The sequence below is a fragment of the Haliaeetus albicilla genome, chromosome 25 (assembly GCF_947461875.1).
Source record: "Haliaeetus albicilla chromosome 25, bHalAlb1.1, whole genome shotgun sequence".
Classification (NCBI taxonomy): domain Eukaryota; kingdom Metazoa; phylum Chordata; class Aves; order Accipitriformes; family Accipitridae; genus Haliaeetus; species Haliaeetus albicilla.
The window spans coordinates 21,885,827-21,898,563 of record NC_091507.1 but is presented as its reverse complement, the minus strand read 5'-3'; the positions used below and the strand labels follow the sequence as shown (position 1 = coordinate 21,898,563).

Below are 12,737 nucleotides of genomic sequence, written 5' to 3'. Positions count from 1 at the left end.
ACACAGCATTAAGCAATCTCAACATCATCCTTTCTTCTGCTTTTCCTTCCTTCTGTCCATCTCTCTCAAAATAGTTTGGAAGTATTTGAAAAGTGTTATTTTATATTTGGAACAAATACTTTTAGTATGAAGAAACTGCTGTGATCTTTATGTATCATAGTTGCATTGGGTAATACTGGTTTTTTGTCCCTTCACAGAATTTCTTATATAACTGCGTTAGTCTTTTTTAATTAATCGTACACTCATGCAAAATAAGCAAACCATTACAGAGAAGAGTTTTTTAACACTATTTTTTTCCAGATTGTAAAATTGATTAAGTTATCAAAGGAGCATCCTATCACATTAGCAATTGGTGATGGAGCAAATGATGTCAGTATGATTCTAGAAGCACATGTTGGTATAGGTAAGTGTGCTTTTTAGAATATTAATTCAAGTGAAATGACAAGAAACATTTACTTCTTAAAAACAGGCAGTCTCAAAGAATCAGGTTATACTTTTTATAGACAACTTCTAGTGAATTTACCCTGGAAATTTTGAGATACAGCGGTGATCTCTTATTAGATCAATGTTATAGCATTATTATATATTTTTTCAAATAATTGTATCTTTGAAATAGTTCTTCAGTTATTAAACAGCTTCATCACTTTTTTTTAAAGGAATCATTGGCAAAGAAGGTCGTCAAGCAGCAAGAAACAGTGACTATGCAATACCTAAATTTAAACATTTGAAAAAAATGTTGCTTGTTCATGGGCATTTTTATTATGTTAGGATATCTGAACTTGTGCAATACTTCTTTTATAAGGTAGGAGAATGCTTATTCTAATTACATAAATCTCAAGAACTTAACATGGTAATATCTAACTATAGTTAGCATAGTCAATGGTATAAAAAAGCAATAATTCCATAAAGAGATTTTGTTGAGTGCCAGATGTAAAGCTGAAATGGGATTATTGTTTTTATCCAGGCCATGAAGTGAAATAGCTTTTATATAGATATGTTCTGTAATCTATGGTATGTTTAAAAGCAAAATCTGCCTTGTCTTTTTTTTTTTTTCTTGTCTTATATCTCATCACAGACCGTTCTACTTATTTTCAGTACCTTCTGGGTTCTCTCTACAGTGGCCTGTTACATCAAGTTGGAAATAGTATTTGAGAAGTTAGCATAACTTAATTCACATTAGTTTCTAAATTCATTAGGATAGTGTAGATGGAGAAAGTTTATAATGTGCATCCCCCTGTTTAGATGATTTTGTTATGTCTATATGTTGGGATCCAAAGTTCTTTCAGTAAGCAAGGGAAGATTATAGAAAGGAACCTTCAGAAGATAATTCAAGTCTCAGTGGTTGACTATATTCATAATTAGAAGAGGATGAAGTTTGGGGTCACAGCTAAAAACATCTTGAAGTTACTTTGCTGGGAACCATGCTAACCAAAGTATCCATGCTTGCTTATCGCAGTTCGTGTCCTGTTGTGGATTGTACCTAATTTGCCTTGCCTTAACTGATCTGTACTCCTGGATCGCAAAATTCATTGCCCTTGAATTTTGCAACTATAGCCTTATAAGTTTGCTTTCAAAATATTTTCAGTATTTTTCTTAACAGTGCTACTGTAAGATGAGAATGTTTATGTTTAATGTATGTAGCTCTTTCTCCTGTTCCTGCAATGTTTACTATGACTAGTGTTGTAAAACTGATTATACGTAGCTTTAGTGTTGTACAGCATATGAATTAGAGCTTGTATTTCACTTGACAACTGTGTCACTTTGTCTTTCAGAATGTCTGCTTCATTTTTCCTCAGTTTTTATATCAGTTCTTCTGTGGGTTTTCACAACAGGTTAGTTGTTCTTTTTTCCTCACTGCAAGGTTTTCTCTTTGGCATTGTTGTGGTTTAATCCCAGCTGGCAGCTACGCACCACGCAGCTGCTTGCTCACTCCTCCCCACCCAGTGGGACGGGGGAGAGAGTTGGGGAAAAAAAAGCCAACTCATGGGTTGAGATAAAGCCAGTTTAATGGGACAGTAAGGAAGAAAACAATGGTGACGATCATGATAATAATAATAATAATATGACAATGATAATAAAAGGATTAGAATATACAAAACGAGTGATGCACAATGCAGTTGCTCATCACTCGCTGACTGATGCCCAGTTAGTTCCCAAGCAACGATCCCCCCTGGCCAACTCCCCCCAGTTTATATACTGGGCATGACGTCACACAGTATGGAATACCCCTTTGGCCAGTTTGGGTCAGCTGTCCTAGCTGTGTCCCCTCCCAACTCCCTGTGCCCCTCCAGCCTTCTCGCTGGCTGGGCATCAGAAGCTGAAAAATCCTTGACTTGGTCTAAACATTACTGAGCAACAACTGAAAACATCAGTGTGTTATCAACATCATTCTCATACTAAATCTGAAACATAACACTATACCAGCTACTAGAAAGAAAATTAATTCTATCCCAGCCAAAATCAGGACAGGCATTTTTTGTAAAAAATGGATCCTTTAACACTGTGCCTGTTCAGCTGAGAAAATTTCTAGGTTAGTTTACACATTGTAAAAAGAGCATCACTTTTTGGTTCATATGGTTTTCAGTGGCAACTGCAGTTAAGTTACAGAAAGCAATTTTGTGAATTATCATAAAAGCAATGTTATTTCAAAGTCAAAGAATACAGGAAACCAAAATTTGGAAATGGCAATGCAAAGTGAAATGTCTGTGGGAAATGTGGAGTCTGTTACGTTTAAGCTTATTGCATGTGGACAGAGGCAATCTTGAAAGATAAGTAATTGAACTAGTTATTCATTTTTAGAATTTGGAATGAAAATGGAAGAATAAACTAGTTTTCTCCGGCATGTACAGTATGAATTGCAAACTTCAGACAAATAGTGGCATTCAGTTAGTTGAAAAGAAAAAATAAACACAGAAAGATAGAGGAAAAGTGAGCTGCTGCTTGCCAGAAAAGTGCCATCATTCAGGAGATGATCCAGTATTCTCCTTTCTAAAATTTTGTTTATTTACTTCTCACCCTTGCTGTCATCTAATTTGTGCAGAAAAAATCTGCCTCTTCTTTCTTCTGAATGAGGGAGCAAAAACCAAAGGAATGTTTTCAGGATTAAATTGGACAAGAGGAGGATTTAATTGGGAGAAAATAGTACTGTTGCTTTGAATTTGTGGAATGTCTCAAAAGAAAGCTCCAGGAGGAGTAAAAATGACAGAACTATATTTTTCATCTGTTTTGCTTTTAATTTCAAATGATCACTAAAAACTTTGTAGGTTTTTGTCAAGCATTATTAGGATTTAGATATGAAAGCATGTGTTGATGAAAATTTAGTTTAATTTCCTGTTCTTTTAAGTGCTAAATGTAGCTCTGAATCAGAAAGGGGGGTTTGCCAGCAATTTTTACGGCATAAATGATCACCAAATAGGTTTTGGGAAATAACTCTTTATGGGGCAGTGTGGTAAGTTTGAGGGCTAGTTACAGTGATGATACATACATGGAAGAGTAGTTGTAGTTCAGCGGGAAGAAGAATCAAAGACATGTTGGGGTGTTTCTTTGTACAGCTTGTTGCAGTCACCTACGGCTGAAGAACCTCTGGAGCACTCGCCCTTCCTCCCTGCATGTCTCCATGTTATATAGACGTGGAGGAGATAAAAGGGGGGTGGATGTGCCAGTGAGGAATTTCTGCTTCTACAGGAATCTGCTGTTGCTCAGTTTGGGTAGTTTGGAGTTGCTCTTACAGTTGAAACAATAGGAGGGGCCGGTATGTGGACCAGACTATTAAATCAATATTTTAGTTGATCTTTTGTCCTCCAGATGAATGGGGTACAAGTGCAGAGTTGTGTCTTATATCAGTTAGCAGCTGTTCAAGGATATTTGCCTCCATTGTGAAGGGAAATAGTTTTGTTTTTTCTGAAGAAGTTGACTCATTTGTTGTAAATCAAGTGTCATGCAGTGGATCATGTTTCAAAATGAAAACTAGCTGATTTAATTCTTTTCCATCTACAGACTTTATACGATACTGCGTATCTAACACTGTACAATATCAGCTTCACTTCCCTTCCTATCCTCTTGTACGGTCTAATGGAACAACATGTCAGTGCAGACACACTCAAGAGAGAGCCTTCCCTATACAGGTAAAATTAATACATTATGCCCCAAAGTTCAATTGTGGGATCTATCTCTGTTATAACCAAAATCCTCAGGATTTCTGTACAAGGTTGCAGTAGAACATCACATACACTGCAACAGAAGGGTTGAAGACCACATGCGCAGTCTATAACTACAATAGATACATGTGTATTTTTGCATGTATATTTACATATTGCAGTCCACACCATTCATTTGCTACATTAGTGAGCAAGAGCAAAATAGAAATTACTGTTCTACAAATCTAAATACGATTTATTTTAGTACTCTGTTTTCTCCAGCCGTGGGGAACAGAAGTATTCTAAAAAGAGAAAACATACTGTTTCTTCTATATACATGTTTTATTCTGCAAGAAAAGAGGACTAAGTGGTAGAGCGTTGTATCATAGGATGTATTCTGTGTGGTATCCAACATTGTCCTCTGCGTATTGTTGACTCACTTCTGTACATTTAAATTGTGACTGGTTTAGATTCTTAGCCACTTGAAATGCAGTTCTTGCCAATTAACTGCATGTGGCCATCTAAATTAGGAACAGTGCCCAGTTTTGATTCTTGTAGCTGCAAAACTAGTATGTTTTAGAGAGTGGTAGCAGTAGATAATCCAAGGGAAAACATTTTTTTGAGAGTAATATTAGATGCCCAAAGGTTAATCAATGCAATGATATGTTTTTACCTCTGAAATTGAAAAGGAATACAAGATATTACTGTTGAAACTCAGCCTCGACAGCCCCCGTTTTTTTTTCTTTTCTATATTATAAATGTTTTTGGTTTAGAAATGGTCATTCAAAAGATCTTTTTGGTTTTTGAAAGATAGCAGAGGTTATTTGCCCAAAAATATTTGGGTTTTGATATGTAACAGAGTCTATCGCTAAGCTGCTTTGGGCAAGAGTGCAGTTATTCTGGGCCAGATGAGGCTATTGTTAGCCACATATGGTTTTGCACTGTATATTGGTAATCTGCAGGGAGAAATGACTTCATATGGTCATCAGACAGTCTTAAAGTCCATATGGTAAAAGTATTCGTTGGTAGTAAATGTTTCTGTAGTTCAGGGTTTTCATTTAACTGTGTTCTGATTTATTCTGATGTGGCTTATGCTATACGCCAAGTTGATATATATTCTTTCTGTGGGCAAGAACTAAAGTTGTAATATTTAAATTTTTCTGTAATAAGAAAATGTATGCTAGTGAACAGTTCTATTGTTGACCAATCCCTGTATTTTTTGTGGGAAAGCATTCAAGAAATCCAATTTGACCTGAAGCATCAACTCAACTGCAAAATCCTTGTTTCGCATGTTCCACATAAAATGAATATTTTGCTTTGTTACAATATTCTGTATAAAAGTGCCCCATGGGAAATAAAGCAAAGTCTCCAGAGACCTCTAGTGTTTCCATTTAAAATCTACAGTGGATCATCACATGCGCAGCAAATACTGGAAAACAGATACCTTCTGTAAAAAGATTGAAAAGTAAATGGGTGCAGCACAGGGGAATTTACCATACAGTTGAAGTAAGCAGAATTACAGGCAGCAGTTAAAAGGATTTAGTAAAAATTACATTAAAAAAAAAGAAAGAGGAGACGTTCAGGAAGGATTTGGATGTGAAATGGTAGACAGTTGTCTTGTGGAAATGTAGTGGTTATACATGTAATCTCTTAATTGTTTTTCATTCAAAAAACCCAGTATGAGTGACATCATTTTTCTAGGATTTTTGAACATGCAGATAATGAATGTGTGTATCTTATTTTACACAGAGATGTTGCCAAGAATGCTTTGCTGCGCTGGCGTGCATTTATTTATTGGACATTCCTAGGAGTGTTTGATGCTGTGGTATTTTTCTTTGGTGCCTATTTCTTGTTTGACAACACAGTTGTGACCAGCAATGGACAGGTTAGTGTTGGATTTGATCAGTCAATCAGAAGTAATTTTTTTAATGTCGATTGTGCTATGAACGTAGTTTTAATTGTTTTCTTCAAGATTTCCAGCACAGCTGATAACTGTTTTATGAGTTATGGTGAGATAGATGGGTTATCTGTTTAGCAAAGTCCAAACTATGCAATAGGAATTCTGTGTATCTGTAGAGGCACAGGGCTAGATACAACTTAGGAGAAATATACATAGTAAATTCCGAGTATTCCTTCAGAATTTACATAGTAACTTTTCTGTTTCGTGCTTAACATGCATCTGATGAATATCTGATTAACATATCAAAGGACTTTTGGTAGAGTAGTTATGAATGATGATAAGAGATTAAATATAACAAGCTTTTTAATATTTTAATTATTTTTGACATATGGCAGCTTAAAATAATCTATCTCTACTTGCTTTGCAGTCACATGAATGCAAATTCTAAGACTTTTGCATTTTATTTATTTTACCCATTGATATTTTGGTCTATTTTATTTGTGTGCTTTTTTTCTTTTTGCTACTTGCTTCTCTTCCTATCCTCAGCTAATGACAACCAGCACTCACATGGTAAGACTATTGTGGATTTGTCGTGATATCCATTTCATCTTTCACTGTTCTTTAATTAAACTGTTAAAGAGCAGTTAAATATTTCCTGTAATTATTTCAAAATATCACTTAAACCTATAGATAGAAATGTTCTTTATTGCTACTTTATAACTACTTAAAATATAAAGAACTTATATAGACTATAAGGTATGTGAGGTGTGGTAAAGAGCCATGAACTTTAAAAACTAAGTAGGCTTTTGGCTTCCTTGCATTTTGTTATTTTGTTCTATGCTTTTTTGTAACCTAAATTTTGTTGCTGACTCTCTCTCTGCTGTAGAAAATTTATTACAGTTTATGCTATAAAGTGCTTGAATGGCTTTAGAAAAGACTCTCAAAATGAGAGAGAAAATAAACTGCACAATTTTGTTGCCTATATGTAACGTACATGTTTGCTAGGAATGCAATATTCAAATATCATTAAATACCATCTTTGTGACATTTATCAGGGAAATGAACTTCTAGTGTGTGAGGGAACGCTTTGTTAGAAAGAGCTTTTCTAAGGATAGAATGAATTTCCATTAGACATAACTGCACACTGCAGCACTTCTCCTGGTACTATTATGCTCTGTTAGATGTTCAAAATTCTGCATCAGCTTATATTTATAGTCCTGAAAATTAGACTTCTCATACCTGTACACATTTTGCAAATGGTTGGTATTGCAGATATTCTGACTGGGTTCCTTTTTGAAATTTTAGTCTACTGCTGTTGCACACCTTCAAATTCTTCTTGATAAAGCTCTAAAGCCAGACTAGTGCCTAATCTCCAAATTTTGAATATTTATATCTACAACTACATATCCATATTAATATTTGATGATAAAATGTGTGGTCTGATGAGACATTCTGACTGCTGAGTGTCAGAGTGGATTAGAAAATTCATCCTTAGCCAGCACGCATGCTTGTGTGTATGTATCAAACTTACAGATACTGAGTTGCAGTTTTAGATTTAAAGGCTTGAAAATGTTAGTGTTCAGGAATACATGTGTGAGTTCCATACATACATGAATGCTAGTTGGTGTTGATGGTTGTTTCCAAGTATTTAAATTATGCTCACCTCTGGAAAAACTCAGTGGAAGATTTGAAGATTTGAAAGGTTTACCACAACAGTATGTTATTACAGAACAGGGAGAAGGTAGAAAGCAGGAAAGGGGATAAAAGGGCTGAAGGTAACAGTAATACCATAAATGATATAAGATGATTCAAATTAGGTTCCGAATTGTTAAAATGGGTGTTGAAGCAAAAGTTTTGAATTCTTCTTTCCTTCCAGAAATGAACAAATCACCATTGTTGCAAAACTAGTAAAAAGTGAAGAAAGTCAATGTCTTTCACTTAGATTGATGTCTGTGTCAGACTAAGATTTACATACCATTAAGCTTGCTTCCAAATGTAATCCCCCCCCCCCCCCCGGATGTTTCTTAGTATTTAGAAATTTGTTCAAAACTGTTTGCATGCTGTAAAGTGATATTACTAGAATAATAGAAAAGTGTTCTTTTAATCACTGAGATTTACTTCATAAATGCCTGCCTCAGTCATTTCCTGGCAAATAAAACTAAGATGCCAAAGATTTATCTCTTATTAATTGTTATTAACTTGTGATATTGCTTTGTGTATGGTGTTCCACTTTGGATATGACATCATGGTTGGTGTTGTAAAAACATAGTTAGAGACCAACTACATAAGGAGGGTAAGAAGAAAAGAAGGTACCATAGATGTAACTGCAGATTGTAAATGTCGTCTTAGTTTACCCATATAATAAAATGTATTTCCTGTGTGATTTTTTTATTTTAGCATTTGCTATGGAGTAGATTAAATATAGTTGTTAAGCTGGGTTCAGAGATAGGTAGGAAAACTTAAGTTAAAAGGAATAACAGAATAGGAAATACAAAACAGCAGGAAGGAAGAGAGGTGAGTAGAATGATAAATTGGAATGTGGAAGATCAACAAATATGGTCACAAAAGGAGGAGGGGAAGTCTTGGATAGGCTGGGAGCAGAGCATAGAAAAATATTTGTTAATAAATAAGATGCTAGCACACAGACTTCCAAAAGAATGATTCACAGCCTGAAGACATGAGTGGTATCTTGAGATACTCAATGCTGAAAATACATTGTGAGTTTTTGTAACTCACACCATCCCATATTGCTCTGCTTACCTTTCTCTGTGCCAAATTAGCAGTCTTGGGGAGTCTGGTGTCCCTGTGGTATGACCTTTTTCTGAGCCAAAGAGATAGGTAGGTGAAGGGTTTGGTTGCAGCCTCATGCTTTCTATCTAGCCTTTTTCGTGTCTAGAGACAGGGGAAAGTTGTCTCAATTTTTTTTGTTTAATCTAGCAGCTTTCATTGGAAATACAGACACATCTGTTCAGCATGCAGAAACTTAGATTGACACTAGGCTTTCTGGGAGATGCCAGATACAACACGCGAGTATTGTAAAATTTAACTGTAAGAAGAAAGTAGATAAATGGCATAATTTGAAGTTCCTGAACCAGATTCCTTTCCAGTTTTAACTGCACTGATTTTTCTTAGGGCACACAAAATGTTGTAGTGATGGCATGACCCTATAAAATTATATTACATATCAAAGTAAAAGGTCAAAATGCCGAAGGTTTTCTGCACTTAGTCTCGTGTTCTGTACGCTTGGTCACACATTGAGTAATTTTAAAATAATGAAACAGTTACTTAGAATAATGAATCTTTCAGCCAGTCTTTTGTTCATTTTTTAAATGATTTTCCATTCTCAGTTGATCAGATTATCTCAGCCTAGCTTCCTACAGATTTCTGTCTTGTGGCTGGCCATGGTCTCCATTCAGAGTTTTTCCCACAGCAGCACGTTTGTGCAATCACTTGCCCACATGGATCCCCGTCATCTAATACTGGGCGAGCTTATATAGAATAATGTAGATGGGAAGTGACCCTGGAGGTGATCCAGTTCAACTCCCTGCTTTGTGCAGGGCTAATTAAAGTCAAGTTGCTCAAGGCTTTGTCTAGCCTTTTTCAGGTTTTGCGTATCCCTGACGATGGAGATTCCTGGGCAACCTGTTTCAATGTTTTTCTGCCTTTGCAGTGAAAAAATTTCTCCTAATACCTAAGCACAATTTTTCTTGTTGCTGAAGAGAGGTCTATTCCATTTCTTCATCTTTGTAGTTGTTCTCCAAATCTTTGTGGGCAGTTACTAGGTTGTTCCTTAACCTCCCCTTCACCAGATTAATTAAGTCCATTAACCTCTTTTCACAGGAGAGCTACAGACTGCTAACCACCTTGGTTGCCTGCCAATCCTTTCCAATTTTTTTTCACGTCCTTCCTGAACTGAGGGGCCCAAAACTGGGCACAGTGTTCCAGGTTCAAGCTCACCATAGCCAAGTAGATGGGATTAATAACCTTTCTTCAGTGGCCACGTTCTCCCAATACAGCTCAGTTTGCCATTTCCCTGATGTATAGAGAGAGCGCAGTATAGGCTGATATTCAATCTGGAGTCCACTGCAACTTCCTTTCCAGCAGGGGCATTGCTCAGCCAGTCAGTTCCAATACATGGCATTACTCCTCCATAGGTGGAAAACTTTGCACTTTTCCTTATTTAATTTCATGAGATATCTGTTAGCCCACTTCTCAAATCAGCGGAGGTCCCTCTGGATTGAAACTCTGCCATTCATTATGTCAGCTGTTCTCTATTTTTGTATCACCTGGCAATTTGCTCGTGATGCTCTCTGTCACCATCCAGGCTACTGACAGAGATACTCAACAGTATCAGCCCCAGTATCAGTCCCTAGTGTGGTTCGCTGGTTACCAGCAGCCAACCAAATATCAAGGACGTTGATCAACAAACTGCTGAGTCCAGTGGTTCAGACAGTTTTCAACTCAAGTAGTAGTCTGTTTACCCTGCCCCTGCTTCCTTACCTTCCAAATGAGAATGCTGTCTGAGACAAGTGTCAAATGCCTTGCTAAATTCAAAATAGATTGCATCCATGGCTCTCCCTCCTTACCCCATTGTTCCCACACTGTTGGCTGCTCCTTTTGTTCCTGAGCTTTGCTGGTAAATGCAAGGAGCAGGTTTTGCTCGTGAAGACTAATGTCCAGGGTATGAATACTTAAGCATTTTCTTTAACACCTTCCACTAGTTTGTCTTACCACTCCGTCAGTGGACTTGTATTCTTGTTTCAAAGGGAAAATATCTGTCAATATCCTTTTTGTCACCCTCAACACCTCTCACTAATCTTAGTTTGAGCCGGGCTTCATTTGTGGTTTTGTTCTTCTGTACCCAAGTAATGCTTTTATGCTACCTGTTTGCTGCCTGCCCATATTGTCATCTCTTGTAAGCTCCCATTTTGCCTTTTTGTTCGTTCAGAAACATCCTGCTTGGCCAACTGGGTCTTCTGCTGAAATTCCATGTCCTCCTGCAGGAGAGTTCGTGAGATCTCAGCAGTTGTCTCTTTCAAAATCATTCAGCTCTCTTGGGCACCCTTCTTTTTCATGGGTGCAATACCCTGAGTCAACCAAAGTCTCTTCTCTTAAAATACAGTGTCCTAACTCTGTTGCTTACTCTGCCAACATTTCTTTGGATCCTGAACTTGGTCATCTCATAGCTGCTGCAGTCCAGGCAATCCTCCGTGACCGTATTCACCACCAGTTCTTCCCTCCATCAGCATTAATGATTGTTTCTGCCCACTTGAAAAGCTGAAGTGTTTTTGTTTCATTACGCAGGTGGGGGGAAAAAATCAACAATTCAAAAGTGTTTTATCTTAAAATGTGTGTTGAACATTTACGTATTTAATGGCTTTTATGGTTATCACATACTTTCTTACACTGTTACTCATCTGTATAACATGCTGTTGAATCTCCAAGAGATTGTGGGATGCCAAGGACAGCAGAGAAGGGAGATCAGAGAAAAGACGGTGTCCAAGAAGATTGATGAAATTACTGCAGTTCATTTGTAAATCTCAGTGATTTGTTAACTGTGCTACACTTGATTTTTATTAAGAAACATACCTGTGAACTAACTTCAGGTTGAGTGCATCGATTGTGTTTTTTTCCTGTCTGTATGAAGTCTGAGGTGTGTACACATGAGGGCAAGAGACCAAAACAGTTTGCACTGGGTAGATCATGTAAGAATTCAGTGTTTTTGCTTTAAGTGTCTGTTCCTGATACAAAGCAGTACATAGCTTTAAGAGGTTTATTCTGGACAATTCACAAAGTTGTGGACAATATTACCTATAAGTGCTTTGGACCATTTTTTATAGATGTTTGGAAACTGGACCTTTGGAACACTGGTGTTCACTGTGCTTGTATTCACAGTTACATTGAAGGTAAGGTATGCTGTATTTTATCCATTGAAACTTCCTTAGAGCCTGTTTTCAAATTGCTGGTTACTTACATTCATTTCTCTCTATGACCATATGTCATTGTATTAGTTTAAATTAAATACAGATTTTGCTATCTCTGCCTTCTTAACTGTGCTCAAAATTGAAAAAGGTTTTTTAGCTAGTTCTGGGTAGAATCGTTCCCTTTTTTCAAACAGTGTCATTTTATTTCATCTCCTGCTGAGTATTGTGTTGCCTCTACATATTAATAAGACCATATAATGTTGTTCGTTTTTTTTCAGCTTGCACTAGATACACACTATTGGACGTGGATAAATCACTTCATGATCTGGGGGTCACTGGTATTCTACATTATCTTTTCTCTGCTCTGGGGAGGAATTATTTGGTATGAACCCTAATATAAATTGCATTGCAAATGTTGTTTCAGGAACATAAAGTTGTTACATATTTCACCTTTTTGTCCCAAACAGAATGAAATTTAGCTTTTATATATTGCAGAACTCCCAATAGCAATCACATTTTAAAGGCATCAGTAATGCTAATTAGAGGATGCTCAGCTTTTCTTTCACTGAATGTCTGCTAAAATATTCTTAGAGAAGAATATCAGATCTCAGACTGCCACTGGGGCTATCTCAGCTGTGTCAGTCAGAAGCAGTCCAAGGGTTGGTTCAAGGAGCTGGGGCTGCTGATCTGAGGCAAAACATCCCAGAGTAGGTCACGACTCCGCAGCTCAGGGCTAGCCCCTGCCTGCTGGGCTGGTCTTGGAGGGAACTGGCTGTA

At 36.9% G+C, this 12,737-nt stretch overlaps 1 protein-coding gene across 8 annotated transcripts in view; it reads left to right on the top strand.

Annotated features, from left to right (window-relative positions):
- Nucleotides 1-12,737, top strand: part of ATP11A (ATPase phospholipid transporting 11A) — a 130,782-nt gene that overhangs the window by 104,922 nt on the left and 13,123 nt on the right. For 5 of the 8 annotated variants that reach the window (XR_011322124.1, XM_069770244.1, XM_069770246.1 and 2 more), the window contains exons 21-28: nucleotides 301-403; nucleotides 657-802; nucleotides 1,773-1,832; nucleotides 3,997-4,124; nucleotides 5,886-6,021; nucleotides 6,583-6,606; nucleotides 11,877-11,942; nucleotides 12,239-12,342. Coding sequence is in view for 7 of the 8 variants with exons in the window: in XM_069770244.1 (XP_069626345.1) it covers nucleotides 301-403; nucleotides 657-802; nucleotides 1,773-1,832; nucleotides 3,997-4,124; nucleotides 5,886-6,021; nucleotides 6,583-6,606; nucleotides 11,877-11,942; nucleotides 12,239-12,342 (767 nt within the window). In the remaining variant the exon portion in view is untranslated. The remainder of the gene's footprint in view (nucleotides 1-300; nucleotides 404-656; nucleotides 803-1,772; nucleotides 1,833-3,996; nucleotides 4,125-5,885; nucleotides 6,022-6,582; nucleotides 6,607-11,876; nucleotides 11,943-12,238; nucleotides 12,343-12,737) is intronic. The other 3 variants (XM_069770245.1, XM_069770249.1, XM_069770250.1) reach the window with 1 other exon arrangement.